Source organism: Pantherophis guttatus, chromosome 1, assembly GCF_059756535.1.
Source record: "Pantherophis guttatus breed Tessera chromosome 1, ASM5975653v1, whole genome shotgun sequence".
Lineage (NCBI taxonomy): Eukaryota > Metazoa > Chordata > Lepidosauria > Squamata > Colubridae > Pantherophis > Pantherophis guttatus.
This window is the reverse complement of record NC_142063.1, coordinates 193,034,215-193,057,298: the sequence shown is the minus strand read 5'-3', so window position 1 is coordinate 193,057,298 and position 23,084 is coordinate 193,034,215. Positions and strand designations below refer to the sequence as shown.

General features: G+C 39.9%; 1 protein-coding gene across 5 annotated transcripts; it reads right to left on the bottom strand.

Annotated features, from left to right (window-relative positions):
* Positions 1-1,076: 1,076 nt before the first annotated feature.
* Positions 1,077-22,423, bottom strand: CEP68 (centrosomal protein 68). Of its 5 annotated transcripts, none has more exons than XR_015731235.1 (7): positions 22,247-22,423; positions 12,096-12,210; positions 9,111-10,532; positions 7,451-7,573; positions 5,284-5,380; positions 3,801-3,993; positions 1,077-1,702 (listed from the first exon to the last, which is right to left on the bottom strand). XR_015731235.1 is itself a non-coding variant. In XM_087882270.1 (7 exons), exons 2-7 carry the CDS (start codon positions 12,138-12,140, stop codon positions 1,699-1,701), a joined length of 1,770 nt encoding a protein of 589 aa, XP_087738396.1. In that variant the 5' UTR covers positions 12,141-12,210; positions 22,247-22,419; the 3' UTR covers positions 1,077-1,698. The 5 variants fall into 5 exon arrangements, 3 of the variants coding, with proteins under 3 accessions (XP_087738396.1, XP_087738397.1, XP_087738398.1); XR_015731234.1 differs by having other exon boundaries at positions 3,831-3,993; positions 22,247-22,400; XM_087882270.1 differs by having other exon boundaries at positions 3,831-3,909; positions 22,247-22,419.
* Positions 22,424-23,084: the final 661 nt, after the last annotated feature.

The following is a 23,084-nucleotide window of genomic DNA, read 5'->3' as shown; positions in this document are numbered from 1 at the left end:
ACTGTAAAAATTCAATCTAAACTATATATGGAATCAATCTCAGCTTTTGAACTACATGTTGAAATACCACTGTTGCAAATTAGAACAGTAACTTAGTGCCTTAGATTGTATCAGTCACTAGCAGTTTCCAAAAATGCATTAATTCAAAGTAAATTTTGTGGAAAAGCCGATTTATGCTGCAGTATCTATGTCAACCAGATATGTCATAGCAACACTGACAGTGCAGCTCTTATCTAAGGAGACGCACTTAAGAGCATGCAAAGGTATCTTATAGGCTACTTGCACATCATGCTAGGCTAAAATGTGAAATCAGTATGTATGCAAACTCAGGGTACTAGATTAATTTAGTAAACTCTCACTCAGGTTTACCTGTATGAACAAGGCTAAGAGATCTGATACTATGTAGTCACTTTGTGGTGAGATGGGTGGCAAACAAATGTAATAAATAATTTTTTCACCTACCCCTTTAAAAAATTAATTTGTTTCCAGTGGAAAGGAAAGTTGAACATCTTAGGAAGGAAACATTATCTTTAGCCTATCAATTGCTCTTGATAGATACGGCTTGGAAATTGCAGTTTCAAAAGTTGGGTTTTGATTGTGAATATGATAAGCATTTTTATTATTAGCCAACTGTAAAGAATAGGAAGAGTTTTATCTCTGAGTGCACAGAATTCTTTTTTACGCTCTAATATGGATTCAGGATTATGGGCAATTAGGAGCTAGCATCCTTAACTACAAAGTTTATGGAGGCAGCAAAAGAAGGTATATGCAAGTCTACTCATGCTACAATATTAAATTAAGGTTTTCTGTTACAAGCTGAGTCTCCTGTATTCTATAATGAAAACAGAGAACCAACCTTCATCCAGGAATTTACAACTAAAGTATTTATCAATTGCACCGAAAAGTTCTATTACAATCTAATGGTTGGTAAGTAAAGATGAACAGTGCCTGAAGCTTTCAAAAATTTTATAATTTCTTTAGCATGAATCTTGCACAAATACCATACTAGTCATGTAATTGCAGCTTTAACGGATGATTATTTAACTGTTACTGAATTCACTTACCTTCAGTGCATGTTTTAAAATAATAAAGTTGCTTTATTTGAAATGTAGTTTCCATATAATTTGTCACATGAGATAAACTGAAGACTTACAATTATTCACTGAAAAAAATACAACACAAATAATAGGGCTATACATTTTTCAATTATTATTTGGAAGCACTTTGGATCTCCCATAAAAAAGTATTTTGGCTGTTTTATACAACAGCCTCTATTTTGTTTCAGGCAGCAACACAAACCTGAAAATGAAGGGTTGCTGCTTTAAGAAGTCCATTCATGATCTGACTTTCAAACCAACTGCAACCTTTTTTTGAGGCTCAAATGGAATTTGTGTCTCACAAACATTTCTGAATAATTTCTGAAGCACGTAGAGCTCTGACAAATAGATACCCATATTAGAAATGCATCATTAAATCTTCTGTCACTCCAACATCAGAAGTTTCCCTTCCACACTGTTCTTGAACATTTTGTTGCCAGATATAAAGCTCATTGTTGTACCTTCTGAACTTGGAAACCAAGCTTGTTGTCAATGCAGCACATCAAAACTTAGAAGGAAAAGTTCTTGTTTCTTGATTAGGGAGCCTCCAGCATACTATTTATGGATGTAGTTAGTTCATTCTTTCACATCAATAGAAGTTTTATCTGAAATAAAATCATAAACAGCCATTCTATTTCTATTCTTCACACATTTTGAATAGAAATTACTGAGCATCACATAACTATATTATCTGAAATGGAGCATATTATTCAAATTAGTCTTATACCCCACATAAATAAAGGGACACTAAATTTAAAAAAAACAACTTAAAATGCTGATGCATTTTAAAAGTAATATGGGTAGTCCTGGATTTACAACCATTTGTTTAGTGATCGTTTTAAGTTACAATGGTGAAATGACTGTTTCTCGCACAACAGTTACAATATCCCCATAGTCACATGTTCAAAATTTGAATGCCTGGCAACTGGGAGAGCCAATTTGGTCTAGTAGTTAAGGCACAGGCTAGAAAGCAGGAGACTGTGAGTTCAAGTCCCGCCTTAGCCATGAAAGCCAGCTGGGTGACTTTGGGTCAGTCTTGCAATCCAACTCATCTCATAGGATTATTGTTATGGAGAAAATAGGAGGATGAGGATGTGTTGGTTATATTTGCTGCCTTGAGTTATGTTTGAATCAACCTTGAGCCAATGAGGTTCGAACTGCTGGCAGTCAGCAGAATTAACCTGCAATACTGCATTCTAACCATTGCACCACCACGGCTCCTACTGTAATAACTATAAAAATTCACTTAACAAACGGGGCAAGAAAGGTCGTAAAATGAGGCAAAAGTCATTTAACAACTGTCTTGCTTAATAATGTAAATTTTAGGCTCAGTTGTGGTTGTAGGTTGAGGACAACATGTACTATACTGTATATATAAATATATAATCTTACATTTACTTATGAAAATCCCTGCTTATCCTACATTGTATTATATAAATCCAGAAAATAAGAAAAAAAAAATCCAAAGAGCAGGGCAAGATAAAAGAATTAAAAAATAAAGGAATACAGAGAAAGCCAGCCATTCATTATTCTTAAATCATTTCATTCTTTCTTTTTCTGTGAAATGTTGAGTATTCTTTCTAATGCTGAAACTTGCCAGAAACAGATGTACCGTATTTTTTTCCCTCCTAAAAGAGGCTGAAAATTTGGGTGCGTCTTATACTCAGATTGTAGCTTTTTCGAAGATTTTTTTCAGCCCTAACAAGGCGCTAGCGAGTGAAGCGATCTCCCCAATCTCCCCGTGCTTTGCCTGCTTTTCTCATTGGTGCTTCCTCTCAGCTGTGCCTTAGAAGCTGTTATTTATTTATTTATTTATTTATTTATTTATTTATTTATTATTGAATTTCTATACCGCCCTTCTCCCTGAGGACTCAGGGCGGTGTACAGCCAGAATTAAAAAACATGCAGGACAAATATTAAAAAACAATTAAACAATTAAAAGATATATAAAGATATATAAAAGATAAATAAATATATAAATTATCCCCAAGCAGGAGATAAAAACCAGCAAACTAATGTGCTGAAGCTGACCAGACTAAGGACACTAGCCAGATGAATACCTGGTAGGCAGATTTTTTTTCCTATTTTCCTCCCCAAAAACTAAGCTGTGTTTTATACTCCGATGCGTCTTATACTCCGAAAAATACAGTAGTTGCCTAGTTCACTCTCACCAGACAAATGGCATTCTTAGCCACTTTGGCCAAAGCCACACAGTCTGTGCATTTTGGAGAGTGGTTTTACTGTGGAGCCCATGGTGCTCTCTGAGCTTATTTGTTTGTTTGCAGAATTTCAATTCCTGACAAGGTAACATCCTAAGTGCTAGTGAGGGTGGGGGTTTGCTCCCTGTTTATATACAGTAGTTTTCTCTTTCTTTGTCAGTGTCAGTGGGGGTGTGTGATTAGAATACACTTTTCTGCTTGATTGTCTAGTGTTAATCCCTGCCTATCCGGATGTTGGCTGCTGGAGAGGATGTGTGTCTAGTCTTTTTGTTTGCCTTAGAGTTTTTGTTTTGTTTCACCATTTCTGGAGGAACAAGATTCAGGAAGGCAATCCTAAATCTTTTATCTGATTCACTTGGTTAAAGGAGTTGAGGACAGAAATGATGTTTTGCTAGTTCACAAGATAGAAAATTCTACATGGCCTAAGCATGAGATCCAGAAAGATATGCTTCAACCAAAAAAAAATGTATTATTTAATATCCACCCTTCTCAGCATCCTTTCCTTCTTGCTTACTCAGATGTATCTTTGTGGACCGCAGTTTCTTGAACATCGCATTGCTTCCTCAAGCCTTCATCAAGAGTATATATGGCTGCTAAAATAGATTCATACAATCATTCAGCATGGCTTTTAAGCATATCCGAATGTTTTGCAATCAAGCCAAGAGTTTTCTGTAAAACTATTAAGCAAAGAGTAGGATACAAATTATATCATGCAACAGCTGAGTAGCAGGATATAAGCAAGCTTTTCTAAATGCTTATGCTAGGGTTACAAGAGCTTAAGTGCTACAGAATCTGGCTCCTTTGTTTAACCATGTACTGATGAGAAGCAGCAAATATTCTGCCTCTTTCCTATACCTTTACAACAGGACAGGTCTGGTCTGAACATTAAGTCATAATGTGTTTTCTCTCAACTTCATCTGATGTGTGAAGATAACCAGCTTACTCTCTCTTAAAGACTATTGTAAGATAACATTACAAGGAAGCGGGGAAAGAAACTTAAGCTGTTTGAAAAAAAATGGAATATCAAAATAACTTAATAAATGTGTGCTACAATGTACGGGTTAAACTATAATGGCTACAAATACTTTAATGTTCTGCAATTTAACCGTTTACCAGTAATGAATTAAATTTTGAGAATACTTAAGTGTGTCCAAAGCACCCAAACTTGAATTGGTTCGGCTTTCAGAGAAAAAGTATATGTTTCAGTTATTTCATCATGTCCTGAAGCTATAATCCTATTTCCTACATTCCCAATTACAAGGGAATGAATCCTTAATTTGATTTGCTCCTCTATAGTGCTTTAGATCGTATCACAAATCTGTTTATTGAAATTTGTGTAACTTAAGATGAAATCCTTTATCAAATTACTAGAAGTAAGTCCTACTGACAAACACCCTAAGACTTAAATCTAACTTGCCACTTGCAGGCTCACTATTTCTAAAATAAGAGAGTTAAGAAATCCTAGTGTTTAAAAAAAATAACAATTTTCCTTAAATGAGGCCGGCCCCCTTTTATAGATCCTCCCTTAACAATAACTCATTCAGCATTCGTGTTTGAATTTATGATGGCATTTGAATAAATTATATTACCAATCTTTGAAGTTCTGGCTATCATAGCATCCCTAGTCACATAAATCGTGATCTAGGTGCTTGGCACCCAGGTAACAAATGCATCTTATAGCGTCCAACAGTCATGTGATCACTATTTGTGATCATCTTTGCCAGTTTTCTGGCAAAGTCAATGGGAAAGCCAGAAGGTTACAAATGGCCACTACATCTAATCCTCACTTTGTAAACCTATGGTTATTCACTTAAAAATGGCAATTGGAACTGCTGGAATTTCTGTTACCAGATAGCATGTTCACATGACATCACACTTCACAACTACTTGCTTAGTGACAGAAATTCCAGCCCCACTTACAGTTGTTAAGTGAGGACTACTTTCAAATCCTGTAATTGCTTCCTTACCTGGTGAATTTGTTGATATGCATTTAAGAAGATTTTCACCATCGTGCAACACGCTTTCAGTCAATGCTTGGTGCTCAGCTAAATCTTTTTTGAATTCCTGTCAAAAAATGTTGTGAAATGTAATGCACAAACCAGGAAAAATCATAGTAATATGGTTGCTTGACTAGATCAGGTCCCATTCGTAAGAATTAACTGACTTGTTTAACATAATTTATGTGATAAGGGATCTTTTTTAAAGAATCTAACAAATTATCTATTATTCAAACTAGAGGATACTTAAGTTCAAAAAAAGTGAGTTAAATCCACTGAGAGCTTTAAACGCAATAGATTAATTAAATTTTGACATATAACCCTCACAATCTTCTCTGAAGTTAGAAAATGCACTAAAGCAGATTTAGTTTAGATCTGGACAGAGCAAAGAAAAGAGGAAGGGTCACTGCATAGATTTCTTAAGTATTTTATATACCATGTTTCTCCAAAAAGACGACCCACCTTGAAAAGAAGCCCTATCACGTTTTTGAGTGCATGCGATCAAATTAAGCCCCACCTGTAAAATTAGCCCTAATTAAGACCCCGCCCACCCCTAGATAAAAAATAAGCTAGGGTGGGGATACGGGGGTGGAGCTGCCCTACTTACCAGGGCTCACACACCCCGACACCTGCCTTGCCTTCTTCTGAGGCCGCTTGCCGCCACTTGTACACATCGCCCTGGCCTCTGTTTCACCTTCAGATGCCTGCTGGCATCTGTTATCTGCAGCCAATAACAGAGCTCTGGATCAGTCTGGAGCTCTGTTATTGGCTGCAGATGCCTTCCGGCAGACATCTTAAGGCAAAACAGAGACCGATGCAATATATGCAAGTGGCAGTAAACTGCCGCAGAAGAAGTGGACCAGCAGCGGGCTCCTGCTGGCCGGGGCTGTCGGTGCCACCACCAAGAGGTGAATCGGTAATTAGAACTCTCCAAAAAGAAGGCCTAGCCATTTTTTGGAGGGTGGGGGGGTGGGATCAAAAGAAAATAAGACCTGGCCTTCTTTTTGGAGAAACACAGTAATAATGAATGTTAGCCAAATATATTTCTAAGTTATAACACAGGCTTAATAAAAATGTGCTAAACATTAATTTTTGATACTTCAATTTAGTAATGAGATTGGGCCCCAATAAAATCCCACTTTTGCTTTGCAAGCATGTTCTCTTCAAATGCATGAATCCTCAATTAATCTGCTTAATGCACTGCACAAGTTTAATATCCCCCCACCCCCAATCCTAGTACTGTTTAGCAATCTTGTTGCTTAAGTAGAGAAAGTTTCATGAGTTTATTTATTCAAACTTTTTCTCTGTGCAAGTCACCATTGAACAAGAGTTGTCCTGACTGCATTAGTATAGGAATATGTGTAATATATAATGAAAGAAAACCTCTTCAACATTATAGTCAGAGAGCAGTAGTTTTGTCCAGTTACTGGCTAAAAGCTAAGTGGTTTCATGTGATAAAATGAAGTACTTTTGCTTGTTTATGTTTTAATCTGCTCAACAACTATTGTTTTCTAGGTAGACAGCACATCTAGAATTAGAATCAGCATCCAGAATAAAGTATGTAACAGATCAATAAAGCATTATCACTACTGGCAATAAAGTAAGATTCTGCAAATGAATTCCAATTTTTATTTATTTATATTTTTTGTGTGTGCCACTGAGTCAGTGGAGTCCTGGTGATTTGCTTGGACTGGTCTTTACAATTTTCTTCACAAGCTTTTCAGAATTGGTTAGTTCTTGCCTCCTTCCTAGGCTGAGAGAGAATGATTCATCCAGTTGTTTTGGGCCTAAGACAGAACTAGAACTCACAGTCTCCCAGTTTCTAGCCTAGTACCTAAACCACTACATCAAATTGGCTCTTACAAATTCCATACAGGTCATTAAAGGAAATCAGTGTTTATGTGGATTAAGAACTGAACTGAAGACATTTAATACTTCTGATAGAGTTCACACAATTTTACAGCTCTCTCTCTAACTGCCACTTTCATCAATTCTGCCAATGCAAAGAAATACATGTGAAGACTTAGCATATCTTTCCAATGGCTTTTACAAAGGGCTGCAAGAAAGGGTTAGTATTAAAAGTGTAATAAAAATGAACTCCACTACTGAAATTCAAGGAGAGAATGCAGTTAGTTACCAGGTAGTTTTGAAATGATGCTTTAACACTTTCAACGTCTGGCTTGGGAGGAATCCATTGATCTATAACTTCTGCCACTTTATGCAGCCAACGAATGAGCTCTTCCAACTGACAGCAAAACACCTAAATAGATAATTCAGAAAAAAAATATTCATTCAGCTATGTTCAAATTTGGAACCAGCAGATTTGATTGGCTTAAACTGCTTAAAATGATTTGCCACAAATTATTGTATGCATCAAATGCAAGGAAACAGGAATATTTACTAAGGATATCACAATGTTTGTAAGACTCCAGACAGCGCTAGCTTAATTCTACAGAATACTTATTTAGATACTTCAAAACAGTAAAATCCAAACATCTCTGAAATTAAAAAAAAAAACACAGAATGGAACTATTTTAGATTTCTGTCAAGAACTTTTTTTATTGAAAAACCATACAGGAAATTATGGGGAAACATCAATGGATTCCTAATTACAGATGAAAGCATTGAAGTTGGCTGCCCTTCATACATTCAAAGTTCAAAAATGAGACATGCTGATAGGATCCAACGGTAGAAAGTGAAAATGGTCAGTGATAAAAACTTTCTAGGGAACCACACAATTCTTCAGGGCAGGGTACCAAGAGAGTTGTTTTGCAAATGTATCACCAGGACTGGGCAACTCATTCAAAGCAATATTTTGTAAAGGGTACTGGTACAAGCAGAGTGCTTCTTTGAAGTGCTTGGGGGGTTGAAGTTCAGTGCAGCTACTTTAAGAGTTTCCTTGGGACTCTGCATGTTTATCAACAATGTTTTGTGTTACTGCCCCCAAAATATATATGTAACTACTGTATACAGTATCCCTACACAGCTGTTTATTATATTGTCATATTAATTTGTGATAAGCTAAGGATATAAAAGATTCCATAGTCCATCAATGGAGAAAATCCTCAAATTTAAAAGAACAGGATTTGGACAGAATGTAATAAGCAGTTGACCCTCTTGCTAGAATCCATGTATTTATATCCCTGGGAACTCAGAAGGTACCACAACACTGAACAGTAAAATGTTCCCATTTAAACTAAATGTTTAACGCAGGGTCTTAATTCCTGTACAAAAGAATACATGAAGGTCAAAGGAGGAAAAGATATATTGTCCAGCAGACAAGGTGAGATAAGAGCCTCGGTGGCGTAGCAGACTAAAGTGCTGTTAAGTAACACCAGCTGCCTGCAATTACTGCAAGTTCAAATCTCACCAGGCTCAAGGTTGACTCAGCCTTCCATCCTTTCGAGGTAAGTAAAATGAGGTCCCGGTTTGTGGGGACAATAAGCTGACTTTGTATAAAAAAGAACACCGCTTTGGGGGGGGGGGGCGAAAGCCTTACTAAGCAGGTATATACAAAAGTATGAAGGCTATTGCTTAACGCATTGTAAGCTGCCCTGAGTCTCCGGAGAAGGGCGGCATATAAATCGAACCAATAAATAAATAAATTGAACCAATAAATTAATTTATAGTAGTGTGAAAAGCTTATTAATTCTTCTGAACTATCTATTATTCATGCAATTTGGTGACTGACAGCATGATCTGAGCTTCCACAAAGACCATGAACCCCAATGAAAACTTTAAAGTATACGTAACATGTTCAATTTTAACACAAGATTTAGATTTTTTAAAAAAATTACCTTAATATACTGTGCAAGAGAATTATGGTCCATCTTTTCCTTGGTAGAAAGGAACTCTGGGCATCTCATTTCAAGAAAATCAGTGCTAGCAGTTTCTCTTGGCTCGCTTTCCTCCTCCTTGCTGGTCCAATCCCTTAGCATGTCCATCTCATCAGATTCTTGGAAATTACATGTATGGAATGAGTCAGAATACAATTCCCACTGGCTCTCATTGCCATCACTATCTCCTTGAACCTCTGGCAGAAGCTGCTCCTCCCCATTCACACTGATGCAGGGGAAGTCATCTTGTACCTGGCCAAGTTCAGGTTTCTTTATAGTCAGTGTAAGGTCAGTTAGTTGCTGCGCCAATGTCTCTAACTCCTTGAGTCTTGGTGGTAAGGAGAGATATTCATCATCACTGGCACATTCTTTCTGTAAGGGCAGTACACTTGTGGAGCGCAAGAAGTTTCCACTAGCAGCTTTTCCCCTCAAAAGGCACCCGTGTCTCTTTTTGTGGCATTCCTCAATTACAAAAGTGGAATTGGACGGCTCAGGGCACCCAGGAGATAAACTAGGTGACATCCCTCCAGAAATGCCAATTCCACCATCCTCCAGGGACATTTTCCCAATGGGTGGTATTCTGTAGTGAGAAACTAGAACTGAGCATTCAGGTTTTTTCAAGAAAGGACTTGAAAGTCTCTGTGCGGTAGGGCTCTCCCTGGTTTGGTGTTCTTGGTCCCACATACTCATAGACTTCAAGGTACTCTCGGGGGAAATGGAGAGGCTATCGAGATCAATTCCAGAATCATGGACAGTGGAATCTTTGAGATTTTTTGGAAGCTTGTATTTTGGCCGTAAAGGGTAAGTATAATCAAGCAAGTCCTCATATTCTTTATTAGGATTCCAAAGAGGGGACTGACGATCTGGCGATGGTGGTAGAGAATCGGGTATTGCACACGCCCAGTAATCAGCCTGGAAGGTGGATATCCTTCTCATTTGACCCGCTACAGAACAGTTTCTTGCAGGTATTAGTTTCTGCGTGCCCAGTTTGGGACTTTCTTCATAGTCAGTCAGATTGTTTTGATACCAAGAAGCAGGCATTTCATATGATGGACAGGCCCCAGTAGCTGAAACACTTCTTGATTTTTTCAGTTCTTGTGGTTCAAAACCAGGGTCCTTAGGAGATTGTAAGGAACTGAAACTTCTAGGCAATACAGACATTTTGGCACTGAAATGTGGGCTTCTTTTAGCTGATAAATGCCTCGGAGTGGATGAATAAGGGATAACTAGTGCTTGTCTCCTACAGTCAGTATCAAGATTGCTAACGGATCTGGCGGCAGGACTAAGAAATGTAGCACCTGGAGCTTTTGTTGGGAGAACTCTTGGAAATTCCAGCATACTGTGAAATGGCTTAGTTCCATCAGAGCATTTCACCATATCCCTCTGAACGGTTTGTTTCATAAAGGAGAAAACAAAAAAGAAACGTCATATTCCAGAACATTTAATTCAGAGTAGCTAACTGCCTTTAGCTTAACTCACAAGAATTAAGTCAATGTTTACATGGATTTAAGCAGTGAGCAATGACTTCTATATCCATCAGTAGATGGATATCTATTTTATTTTATTAAATGTATATGCCATCTGAACTCCAGAGATGCATAAGGTACATCAGGTTTCATATAAAATCTGCATTATTTTATCCTTCCTTATGATTTAAACATAGCACCAATCTGCATATCATGTATGACAGAAAGCTAAGAAAATGCAAATATACCCACTCAAATCCTGTTTGACAAACCAGCTGCAGGAGTCATGCAACAAGGGACAAACTATTCTAAAGGACAAAGCATAATGTGCTTTACTTAGCTAATGGCTTCCTTCTCTGGTACTTTCAGGAAAATGAAATCTAGATCTGACACTTTCACATCATGCTAAGCTTGGCTAATCAAAACTTGTCAGCCATTCTGTTTCACTCAGAGCCATTCAATGCATTCTGGAACAGCATAGTTGTCTCCAAGGTGTCTTAGACCTTAGCAGGATGTACAGACGGAGCCATAGCTGTGAACAACGATTCACACTTTCTTTGGGAAGAACAGACCCCCCAATAGTCTTGTAATTAAGGACTCTGAAGAAGGCTAATGTCTTTTATTAAAACAGAAAACTGTACTTCTTCCATTTAAATATGTATTGGAATAAAGACACCCATAAATTAAGAGATTTTTCTTATATTTCTGCATGAAACAGAAAACCAAAGGAAGAAAAAAAACACAGAAGAATCTACCTGGATGGCAGAAGGCATAGGCAACCTCCTTCATATTAATTAAGCTATCATTATACATAGTATCATATAACCAAAGTTTCCATTTTTCACAGGGAGGAGATATAAAATAAACATGGGCATAACTATTGCTCCAACTATTTATTCCAGGTATTTTATCAGGGAGTTTACTGTTTGACAAAATTTCGCATGACTTTATTTTTCCAGCATTTTCCTTTTTGCCATTAGAGACTACATGAGTTAACAGAACATTATTGATCAAAAGTCTCAAACAGTTGTATCTATGGTAGAAACCAACACTCGTCTTAAACATTCATAATATCAGTCCTGTAACATCAAATAATAGTGCAAATGCAAAATGAGAAATACAATTCATCAATTGGCATCATTGTTCATCTAGGTGCAGAGTGAAATGTAAGAAAGATACCCTAGCCAAATCCTTGCTTAGAAGCGGAAACAAATTTATTTCTACATCTTTACTTACAGATGTGTACAAGTCAGGGATCATTGAAACTTTATCATGGAAAGAATACATTTTTTAGGTAAAACACACAAGGTACGTCAAAGAAATACTGATCCTGCTAAATATCTAAAGGGTACACACCCCTTTTATGATCCTCTATACATTACACCAATAGCAATGACATTTAATTTTTTTTAAAAAAAAAATCCATACATTCTTTTGCAGTAAAATGATTAGCATAATTAAGAGAAAAAAATACTCTTACCTGCTGTTTTTCAGAGTATAAATCACTTCTGCTAAAATGCCGCATGTCACTGCCATTAAGAATTTTGTCAATTAGTAGCTTTCTTTCTAAGTACTTTGGTTTTCTTTTGTACAATCTGTTAAAAAGCATCAAAAATATTTATGTTTTTGATTCCTCACAAAAACACTAGAAATAATGCAGTTTCCTGTATAGCTATGGAGTGTTTGTACTCCATTCTTTTATAGGTAGTCCTTGCTTAACAACCATTCAAAATTCTGACAGACCTTCCCTTCCCCTCTCCCCCAAAGTTACCTGTGACCCGGTTCTGGAGTTCTGACAGGATCCCACCCCACGGAATATGATTGCACTTTGGGCTCTTGGCAACTGGCTTACATTTACAGCATCTGTTTGCAGCATCCCACTGTCACTTGACTGCAATATTTGGCATTTACTTCATGTTTCTGGCAAAAAATGCTCATTGGATGAAATGGATTCATTTAAAGGCCACAGCATTTGTTAAGGGCCACTGCAAAAAAGCTCGCAAAATTGATCACCGTCTCATGGCGACTTGCTTAATGACCATTATTCCAGGTTTAATTGCAGTTGTAAATTGGGGATTACTTTAAGTGCCAGCTCTTCTTCTTCTGCATCCAAGAGTAAATGACTTTTCCTAATTAACTCAAGACAACACAAGTCTAGTCCTGCAGGACTTTTACCTACTATCACACCTGACCCTCATACAGCATCTAAAGGAGACTTTTTAACCTCTGAAGTCATGTATAAAACAGATTTGTTTAATTTCAGTACCTCAATCTGGATAGACAGGAGAGAGGGGGGGGGAGAGATGAAAAGGAAGCTGTTATGGAACAGATCTGGACGGGGTTGGACTCTGACCGGGCGGGATCCAACGAGGAAGTGGGAGCAAGTCTTGAAGGTAACATCTGGGTTGACTTTGACCCTATGTTCATTGATGAAGTGGACAGGATTGTGGGTAGATTGGGGTCTGTTTGTTGGACCCATGTCCCTCCTGGCTTGCTGTGGCAACCAGGGAGGTGACTGGAGACTGGATCCAGGCAATTATCAATGCTTCTTTGAGGGATGGGGTCTTCCCCGCCGTACTTAAGGAGGCGGTGGTTCGTCCCTTTCTCAAGAAGCCTGCTCTGGATCCGGCCTCCCTGAGCAACTTTGGTCCTGTCTCCAACCTTCGCTTCATAGCAAAGGTTGTTGAGTCTGTGGTGGCGTACCAACTTCCACAATTCCTGGAGGAAACGGATTACCTGGACCCGTACCAATCGGGCTTCAGGCGCGGACACAGCACAGAAATAGCATTGGTCGCCCTGGTGAATGATCTCTGGCGGTCCCGGATGGGGGTTATTCCTCCATCCTGATGCTACTTGACCTCTCAGCAGCTTTCGATACCATTGACCATGGTATCCTACTGCGATGGCTCCGGGGGCTGGGGGTGGGAGGCACTGTTTTACAGTGGTTCTCCTCCTATCTCTTGGGCAGTACACAGTTTGTTTGGGCGGGGGGTCAGAGATCCTCCCCGAGGCCTCTCACTTGTGGGGTGCCGCAGGGGTCGGTTCTCTCCCCTCTGCTCTTTAACATCTATATGAAGCCGCTGGGTGAGATTATTCGTAGTTTCAGGGTGAGGTATCATCAGTATGCTGATGATACCCAGCTCTATATCTCCACCCCGGATCAACCCAGTGTTGCCCTTTCCGTGATGTCCCAATGCCTGGAGGCGGTACGGGTCTGGATGGGTAGGAACAGGCTCAGACTCAACCCCTCCAAGACTGAGTGGCTGTGGATGCTGGCATCTCCTGATCTAGTACCCCCACCACTTCAGATGGGAGGGGAGTTGTTGACTCCCTCTGAAAGGGTTCGTAATCTAGGCGTCCTCCTTGATCCTCGGCTGTCCCTGGTGGATCATCTGATGGCCGTGACAAGGGGGGCTTTTCCACAGGTTCGCCTAGTGCATCAGTTGCACCCTTTCCTAGACAGGGATGCCCTTCGTATAGTCACTCACGCTCTCATTATTTCTCGGCTGGATTACTGCAATGCCCTCTACATGAGGCTGCCCTTGGGGTGCACCCGGAGGCTTCAACTGGTCCAGAATGCGGCCGCGCGGGTTGTTACGGGAGCCTCCCGTTACTCCCATGTAACAACTCTCCTGCGCGAGCTGCACTGTTACTGGTGGCCCTTCGGATCCGCTTCAAGGTGCTGTTCTTGACCTATAAAGCCCTATATGGGATGGGCCCGGGGTACTTGTAGGACCACCTCCTACCAGCCTCCCACTGCCCAGTGCGGTCACATAGGACTGCCTCCTCCGGGTGCCATCGGCCAGACAATGTCGGCTGGTGGCCCACAGGATGAGGGCGTTCTCCGTGGCCGCACCGACCCTCTGGAATGAATTACCCACCGGGCTTCAGACGGCCCCCGACCTCCGCGCTTTCCGCACCGAACTGAAGACATGGCTTTTTCAGGAAATTCCCTGATCTGTTATGAGATTTTAGTTGTTGGGGTTTTTACATTTGGATGTTTTTAGTTCTATTTATTGTTATATGTTTTTTATTCTGTGAGCCGCCCCAAGTCCTACGGGAGAAGGGCGGCATAGAAATCTAAGAAAATAAATAAATAAATAAATAAATGGAAGGAAATTATTTTAGAGCTGCTTTCACCAATTTTTAACTAATGCTATAAAGGCCTGGCTTAGCACATAAATCCCTTTAAAACAAGAGACCAAATCAAATGAACCTTGTGCTATTCACATAAGGATTTTTTATCAGGCATCCACTGAACCCAACGTATGTGAAAGTTACATCATGGTTGGCTATAGATGTAACTATTTCAAATACATAGTCTAAATATAATGCATGGTTGAGTTCAAAGGCTGATCATAGGTTATTCTTAAAAATTATGCTAAAACCAATTCCAAACTGACTAATGTTTTCTCAGAGCTGATGTCCATATCATCACCACACTGGTGCCAAAACCACACCAGCAGCCTTCAAATCTTTTTCCTGCTTCCTCTTACAAGTTGTAGGAACATGCTCAACTTTGCCCTCCCTATCTGCCATCTCCTGTTACATTGTCATCAGACAGGAAACACTTGTTTCCATGTTCTTTCAAACAGGGATCTCTGTCAAAACCAGCAACCAAAGGAAAAGGAAGGATGCAGAGAAGGGGAGAGAACAATTGGAGATATTCAAAAAGAAACAAAGGAATTGACACTTGCCAAAAAAACAGCCAATCACATTTTCTGGTTCAAATTAAATAATTCACTTCCGAAGGCTGTAGGTTTAAATTCAAATTTCATTTCTTAAGAAGAAGTGAACAACTGGGACTATTAGCCTGGATCTTAAGGATGAAGAAGATACTGCTCAGTCATGGACTTATTTCTAGGGAAACTACTGTGTGGGGTCTCCCCTAATCAGAGAATGGTACACTAGTCACCAGTGTGGTCAAAGGCAAAGATTAGAAACAAAAGGCCTGGATTTCATCATAGGTAAACAACTTCCAATGTATCTTTTTATGTGTGCCTTCTGAAAGAGCAAATCTATCAAGAAGTATTAAATACAGGCTAATTCCTCATGTAAACAGCCTCTGTTAACATTTATTTATTTATTTAATGTATTTATATGCCGCCTTTCTCCCGAAGGACTCAGGGCGGCGAACACAAGTTAAAAAGCATGCAACAATAAAATCCCCTTAAAACCAAATAAGTAATAAATAATAAAATATTAAAACCCAGAATCATAGTCAGCCCATTTGTTTGAACAGCCAAGTCTTCAGGTCACGACGGAAGGAGTGGAGATCAGGAGCCATACAGAGCTTGGTAGGTAACTCATTCCAGAATGTGGGAGCACACACAGAGAACGCCCTCTCCCTAGACGTCGACAGATGGCATTGGCTCGCTGATGGTACCCTGAGGAGAGCAACCCTATGTCAGCGAACAGGACGGTGGGAGGCAGGCAGGAGAAGGTCCTGCAAATATATCGGACCTAAGTCATGAAGGGTCCTATAGGTGAGGACTAGCACCTTGAAGCGGATCCGGAGGACCACTGGTAACCAGTGTAGTTTGCATAGGAGAGGTGTTATATGGGAGTAACGAAGGGCTCCCGTTACAACCCGCGGGGCCGCGTTTTGGATCAGCTGGAGCCTCCGGGTGCACCTCAAGGATAGCCCCATGTAGAGGGAATTGCAGTAATCCAAGCGGGAAGTAACCAGGGCATGAGTGACAGTGCAAAGGTCATCTCGGTCTAGAAAAGGGCGCAACTGGCGCGCCAGGCGAACCTGTACGAAGGCCCCCCTGGTCACGGCTGTCAGGTGGTCTTCAAGGGACAACAGAGCATCCAGGAAGACACCCAAGTTGCGAGCCTTAACAACGGGGGCAAGTTTTTCCTCACCCATCATGAGCATTTATGTTTTGTTCAGGGTGGATTTGATTTAAATCAACTCGATTTAAATCATAATTTTTAAAGAGCAATTGTCATCTCTGTCTTGCAGCAGCTCCTCTGACCTGCTGTTGACTCACCAACAATCCCATTCACTTTAATGGGACAGCTGGTGATGTGACACAACAAAGTGAGGGACATGGCAGGCAGCAGGTGAGTGGATGCCCACTAACAGGTGCTGCCATGATGGATCTGAAATGATGGGTGCTGTCATTAATATTATATTGATAAGCTGCTTAGAAGGTTTCACTTTCATTTTTACTGCTTGTCCTTCCTCTTCACACTTAAGAGCCTGGTGGTACAGATGCATTTCTCTTCAAACAATCATACAGTTTGTAGTGTACATAGATTTGCAAAGCAATGGGATAAAGGAATATTCCTGAACTTCGTTTTATGATTTATCTCATGGTTACTGTGAAATTGTGCGAATACATCAATCCATACATGTTATCTCAGCTTGCAGAGCTTGGATTCATTGAATGAGTTTACCAAAAAATGTAAATATTGCAGAATATATAGCCTCATGCTACATAACCAAGCTCCATTTCATGCTGACTAAACTAAATTATTAATGCATCTTAAATAGAATACTATCTTTAGATTTTTATTCCAAAAGCATTTTATTAAAATAAATTTGATAAAAATAAAAAAAATCCAATTTAAATTTTAAAAATCTGATTTGTAATTTTTTTAAAAAAATCATTATTATTATTTTTTTAAAAAAATTTAAATTATCAATTTTTATCCACCCTGGTTTCGTTCCAAGCTATCTTCATGTCCTGCCTCTGTACAATCAAAGCTGCAGTTTTAATTCCCACCAAGTTCCTCCTCAACAATGATCTGCCTCACTACCACATAACACATCTAAACTGGCTGGCAAGTGGCAACTAAACAGTTCTCATGCCAGCCCTGCTTATAAAGCCCTCAAAGACACCTCTGCTTCCTGTAGGACTAGGAAGATATCGGAATTAAAGCTCCCACAAGTCTTTGCCATTAGCCAGACTGCGTACTGGGAGGCATCAGAATGCTCAGATCTGTGTTAAGTTGATGCAGGCCACATGGACTCCATTTAATCCCCCAGGACTTCATCAAAGTAGGTCTCAGCACATACTCATAATTATTATGCGCCTCAAGGCAAAGTTTTGTCTTCCCTGATATGAGCAGTAACAATGAGTCTTTCTGAACAACAACCTCCTCTTTATGTATTTGCCCATTCCTGCAAGCAAGATCAACAGCAACAAACAGCTCAAATGCTAACCAGAGATTAGCATTCTGTGAAAAGTTCAATTCACATTTGGAAAGAGTTGGCAAATGAGTTCTCTGGGGAAAGCCACCGGGCAGTGCTGCCTTGTTTCAAAAAAAGGACCCTCTTGTATTACAAGCCTTCCAGATTCTAGACTCTTTGCCCTCTACTTCTTCCTCCTACTAATGCAAAGCTCTGGATTAAGTGAATTTTCTCTAGGCATTCAACTCAGCTTTTGCTTTGCATCAGCACAGTTAAAACAGGGTTTTAAAAGGAGATTCACACATTCATGGTGATTAAAACAGCCTCTGTGACTCTATTTAACCTTCAATAAATATATATCATGGTAGCAGTTGCAGAATAGAAGATATAAAACAGCATATGTTCACTATGGAGGGCTTCTACCTAACCACTATGGGTGACTACTGTATGATGGATGAGGTGAGATCCTTTGAACTGGCTCAACAGGCCAGTCCTCTTACTATCAGCTTTGGCTGCTCACAATGATAGTTATAACATACAGAATATTTTAGGACTCTCCTTATACATGAAAAAAACAGAATCTAGATACTACATTATGATATAAGCTTTCCTGGGATCTTTTTCAGTAGTGATCTTTAAGGACCAGAGCCAGCAGAAAAAGCATCTGATGAAGGCAACCATTCTATTTTTGTTCTACTGCATCTCAAGTCCACAGCTATGACCCAAAAGCCACACGATAGATTCCATGTCAAGTAACTCAAGACAAGTTAAGTAAACAAGTTAAGATAACTGGAAGAAAATCAGCACTGAGAATCAAAACATGACAAGGCAAGATGATTTTTGACCCTCCATTAGAGATTTTACAAGGAGACAAAATATGTTAACAGAGGGCCCATATGCTGTTTGATACTCTGTGCTGGCAGGCCTGGAAAATGAGAGAGGATGGGTCAAGGCTGGGAGAACTGCTTGGCTACTTTGGGATGACAATTCATTCCTGATCTCTCCTCCACCCACCCACCCCCACCCCGGGGCAAGGGCAATGTTGGTAAGAATGCTCCCTTTGCCCTTCATAATAGCATTGACTGCATGATGTAATAATATAATCATGAAGATAATATAATTTCCAAGTGGCTTTTTAGAAACAAATCGCACACTGCAATCCTAGTATTACAAAAAATAAAAGCAAATGAAATGCTTCAAATATTTTGCATTGCTTGCATAATAAATCTAATATTCAGCTTAAAGAGATAGTGGCCCCAAAAGAATCAGAAAGTTGTAACTCCCAATGGTGGCAATCATCTAAAAGTATAAAAAAAGTAAAGTAAGCATTTACAGACCTTTATCACAAGCAAGAAACATTAATTACATCTGAATTGGCTCCAAGACTATGTTCAATGCCCTTTTCCAAATATGCATTATTTGAGCATCTGTTATTCCACCATCGTGGGAGCTCAAGATAGTCCAAGGATAGGAATTACAATTAGAAAGAATTAATTTTTATAATCATTCAACAAAAAAGTTGAGATTCCCACTGGAACACAGGATATTAATAATTATTAGTAATAAGTAGTTTTTTTCTCCTGTGTTCTTAAAACTACAACAGGCTTCTGTTGATTAAATAAGTTCACCATCCATCACATTATACCATCACAGCCAAGGCTACAACCTTAAATGTTAAAGGGGAAAAAAACTTCATAAAAATATTTTCATCTATACAGACCTTATATAAATTTTAATGAAAATTGTAACTTAAAACTGCTCTGGAAACGTATACAAAACTCAGTTGCCCATTCATTCTGAATCAACCCACCATTATAAATTGCCCTTTTAATCCTGGATTCACAAATGTAGTTTTGTTTGTAAACTGAAGATGAAAAAAACCTCCAATAAGATTTTGCTCACTGAAAAAAGTGACTTACAACCACAGTAGCATCCCCATGGTCATGTGATCAAAATTTGGGCATTTGGCAAATGGCATGTATTTACAATGCTTGCAATGTTCTGGGTTACATGTCATTTTCAATCTTCCCAGCCAGCTTCCAACAAGCAAAGTCAATGGAGGAAGCTGGTTTTGCTTAACAATTGCATGGTTCACTTAACAATTGCAGTGATTTGCTTAACATGATGAAAAAGGCTGTGACTCACTTAACAACTGCTCCAATTGTGATCACAGGTTGAGGACAACTCAAATGTTACCATATAACTGTTATTTCAGATTTAAATGTTTTGATATACAGTACTAGGTTTTCCTTTAAAGGAAAAAAACAGCTTCAGAGATTCCTGCAATGAGCCTCTGAAGAATTCTAGGGTATAATTATTTTTTAGAAACTCATATCTGCTATTCAGCATTAAGTGATAGCTTGTGTCTTCCACAGCACAAGTATACAAACAGATATCTCAATAAATAAATTCATAACACTTACTGACATTCAACCTAATATTTCTATCATGATCCAAATTATTTCCATGTAGAAATTATGTATTTAAAAATTACATTCTCACAAGTTCTATTTTGTTTGCCATTGAGTGCCAATGATTGCAATATCAATATCAGTTATTAATGAGTATTATAAGTGTTTTGCTATTGAAAAAAATACAGAGAAACCTAATTTTCCAGGTTATCCTACAATCCTGGTATTTCATTGTAGAACAGGCTCAATCCCACTCAATTTTTTTCAGATCACCCATATATCTACTTGCTTTTCTCTAGGATTTACCAACATTAGTAATTCTACAATAAAGTTTGACAGGGGAAGATAATTTTATACCATCCAAGACTACAATTTCCATAATATGCATTCTTTCAGCACTAGTGAATTCTGCTTCAATTTAGGGACAGAAAATAAACTACAGGTAGTCCTCGATTTACGACCACAACTGAGTCCAAAATTTCTGTTGCTGAGACATTAGTTAAATGAGTTTTGCCCCATTTTATGACCTTTCTTGACACGGTTGTTAAGTAAATCTCTTGACATGGTTGTTAAGTGAATCACTTAACAGTTGTTAGTAATACGGTTAAGTAAATATTGCTTCTCCACTGACTTCACTTGTCAGAAGGTTAAGGAATATGATCACATGATCCCAGGATACTCCAACCATCATCAATGAGTCAGTTGACAAGCATCTGAATTTTGATCACATAACCAAGGGGTGCTGCAATGGTTGCGTGAAAAATGGTCATAAGTAAGTAACCTTTTTCCATTTTGAACGGTCACTAAATGAACTGTTGGAAGTCGAGGACTATCTGTTTTTCCACTTGTCTTGGTTAATTACTTTTCCACCTACCCAAAGATGTAATAACTAATGTAAAAATTTACTAACATGTAAACAGATTAAATTAACAGCTGTATTTTACATGGCTTGACAAGCCTTAAGATCAGCTTTTGTTCCTTTGTCAATTCTTCTCACCCACGTTTAGAAGGGATTTTATAGTACAATTTGCATGTCTATAGACTTCTTCCACACTCCAATCAAGAACAGTCTAACTCTGTGCATAAGCAAATCACATTTTCCAGTTTAACTCCACATTTTCAGCCATGATGAACAGTTCCTGCAAACTTTTAAGCCTGCATATTATTTGGGAACTCTTTCTCCAGTCTTCATAAAATATTGGCTTAATACCGTGTTGGATTTCATTTTTCTATAATTCTCTAGCACGATGAACAGCAGCTTCTTTCTTTCTTTCTCTTTCTTTCTCTCTCTCTCTCATTTAAAGACTGGCTACACAAATCGTAGACCATTCAACATGGGATAGATTGCGGGGGAGAGAAGAAAATAAACGCTTTTGCTTTACAATGCGTCTTCTGGGGGTTTTTTTGCTAACAGAATCGAGCTGCCAATCATTCCCACCCAACTAAACCAAGCCCTTGGATTCGTAGCGTTCCTGGAATTTCTGGAGACTTTTGACTGCCGTCGGAGGAATTCTGTTTCTCGCTGAAGATCTTACGCTCCACAGGTGATCAACTGCACGATCTGAACCGCCGTCCGAAAGACCGCTGGCACTTTTAACCAAACTAAGACAGACTCGGCCGACAAAGAAGAACGGGATACGTGGGTGTGAGCCACACATGCATGCCGTAAAATCATGTCAACCCAGGCGGAAAACCAGAACTCCCCCCTGGCTCCCGTTTCCACGTTTTGCCCACCCTGCTGCTACACTTGCAAACAGTTTTGAGATGCCCAAACCGAAGCAGGAAGGCAGGGCTGCAAAACAAAGGCACTCTCCAGTTGCTATCAACTTGCAAGAGTTGCTATATCACTTCCCGCCCGAAATAAAGAGCGGAGGTGTCTGCAAAAGGAAAGCCCGCCGGCGCCCCCCTCGACCCCAGCATACAGACGATCCAGAACTCGGGTGCGCTGGGCCCGATTCTGTCCTCGCAAGATAGAGGCACCCTTTCACACGCAGTCACTGCAACTGCAATTTCAGGCCCAGCAAAACTGCTTGGCCCCGACCCGGAAAGCTGAGGAGGAAAAAGCAACCATATCTTTACCGGGGAGACCAACGAAGAGCCTGCGATCGTAGGTCGCTTCTTTCACGCCTCCACTTCGGAAAACCTCCGCCGACGGCCAAACCTCCCCCTCCAGTGGCAACAATAAAACGCTGCTTCGCCCGTGCAAAAGGCTCTGCGCACGCGCACTCCCGTCCTCCACGGAGCTGCTTCCTTTTTCCAATCAGCTCCTCCGGCGCTGAAATTGGATAAGCGGAGAGCAGGCGGGAAAGCCGCAGTCTCGGCCAATGGAGAGTCGGCTCCCTTGGTTAGACGGGGTGGGTTGTTTTAAACTCGGATAGCCAACCTGGGGTCTGGCCTAGGGGAGATTTTGGTCTGGGCGGTTTCTCAGGGGAGTGGTCCTTGGCGCCACGAAAGGGAAGGAGCGACCCCCTGTTAGCTGACGAAGAAGAAAGAGGAAGAGGAGGAGGAGGCTGACTAGGTGGCTCAAAGCTTGACTAGGTGGCTCAGTGGCTAAGACTCAGATCAGAAAGGTCGGCACTTCAGCGGTTCGAATCCCTAGTACAGGTCTGCTGCGTCAGCAGGGGGTTGGACTAGATGACCTCCAAGGTCCCTTCCAACTCTGTTACTGTTAGGCGCAGCAAGGAGAACATGCATGCTCCAAGCGCTATCCCTCCCCCTCCACTTTTTCGCCTTTGCATAGTGAAGGGCTCAGAGACTGATCAGTGAGGACGTTGTGAAGGCTGAGACGGCTGGAACAGTCCTCCGTCAGTAGGGGACTGTTCGGGTGTAGGATAAGAGAGAAGGACGCAACAAGGGGCAAAAATTTAAAGCTTTGAGGTCCAGGTTACATAAAGGAACGCCCGTACTGGTGTACCTG